The sequence below is a fragment of the Alligator sinensis genome, unplaced genomic scaffold, assembly GCF_000455745.1.
Source record: "Alligator sinensis unplaced genomic scaffold, ASM45574v1 scaffold1023_1, whole genome shotgun sequence".
NCBI lineage: Eukaryota > Metazoa > Chordata > Crocodylia > Alligatoridae > Alligator > Alligator sinensis.
The window spans coordinates 60,508-61,662 of record NW_005842373.1 but is presented as its reverse complement, the minus strand read 5'-3'; the positions used below and the strand labels follow the sequence as shown (position 1 = coordinate 61,662).

Sequence of the window (1,155 nt, the reverse complement as noted above, 5' to 3'; positions counted from 1 at the left end):
CCTAGCCAGGACCTGCTTCCTTTTAGGGCAGAGAATCCAGTGCCCGCTCTCCCCCCACCCCTCCCCACACCAAAAATAGAACCTGGGCTTCTGGGCAAATCCCCACCCCTGCTGGACCTAACCCACCAGACCCCACTTCCCCTCCTCCCCAGCAGGGATGGAACCCAGGCGTCAGGGCTGCCAGGTTCCACCCACCAGGATCCCACTCCTTTCCTGGAGACTGGTAGGGAACCCAGGCATACAGGCTCCCCCATCCCCTACAAAGACACCTGGGTTCCCTCCCTACCCCTTAACGACCTCAGACAATTAGAGATAATTAAGTGCAGCCTTTATTGGACCAGAAAACCAGCAGGCATGGGGAGTGGTTTACAATGGGGGTACAGGGAGGTCAGGGGTCACAGGAAGTCTCCAGGAAGCAAGAAGGGTCCGGTAATGGCCCTGCAGCTCCTGCAGGCGACTGGCTGGAAAGAGAGTCGTCGTCAAAGGTCAAAGCCCCCCCAAATCCAGGGCTGCCAGGCTCCCCCAAAACTGAAGCCCTGCCTCAGAAAGGCAGGACTGGGGAAGGAGCAAAACCTGGGGGGGTACTCACACAGGGTGGTGCTGGATCCACTCCTCCAGGCAGCGTCCTGCTGCTGGTCCGAGACACACGTGACATCCCGTGTTGTGTCTGTGACTTGGGCCAGCGCCACCAGCTCCTGCGGTGGGAAGAATAAGACCCTGCCCCAGCCCCAGCCCTGCTCCCCCAGCCTCAAGGGTGTACCCATAGAGCCCCTCCCACCAGGGGGCAGTGAAACCCCACCTCTGCTGTGGGCAAGGCCTGTGACCCTACCCCCTGAAGAGGCAGGGCTTTCTGTGGCAGAAGGCATGGCCTGCCTTAGCCGGCTCCCCTGGACAGGGGCCTCTAGTCTCTGAGCAGTCTGTGTCCCAGGACACTGACCTGTGTGGTGAGGCTGAGGCAGCGATGCAAGGGAGGGAAGGCAGCACCATGGGGGCTGGGCTGGGCCCCCTGGGGCCGCAAGTCCCCAAGCTCTGCCCCCGTGAAGGCCCTGATCAGCTGCTGGGCATCATGGGCAGCCAGAGTCAGTGTGGGCAGGGGCTGGGCCAACTGTAGGGGTGGGGCCTGCAGGGGGAGAAAAGCATCAGGGGCGGAACAGG

General features: G+C 62.2%; 1 protein-coding gene across 11 annotated transcripts in view; it reads right to left on the bottom strand.

Moving 5' to 3' along the window:
- Positions 1-311: 311 nt before the first annotated feature.
- The window catches only part of HAUS7 (HAUS augmin like complex subunit 7), a 5,563-nt gene continuing 4,719 nt past the window's right edge, over positions 312-1,155 (bottom strand). For 8 of the 11 annotated variants that reach the window (XM_025210765.1, XM_025210766.1, XM_025210764.1 and 5 more), the window contains 3 exons: positions 938-1,120; positions 590-695; positions 312-461 (listed from right to left, as the gene is read on the bottom strand). In XM_025210765.1, the coding sequence (XP_025066550.1) occupies positions 367-461; positions 590-695; positions 938-1,120 (384 nt within the window). In that variant the 3' untranslated portion in view covers positions 312-366. The remainder of the gene's footprint in view (positions 462-589; positions 696-937; positions 1,121-1,155) is intronic. The other 3 variants (XM_025210767.1, XM_014522573.2, XM_014522572.2) reach the window with 1 other exon arrangement.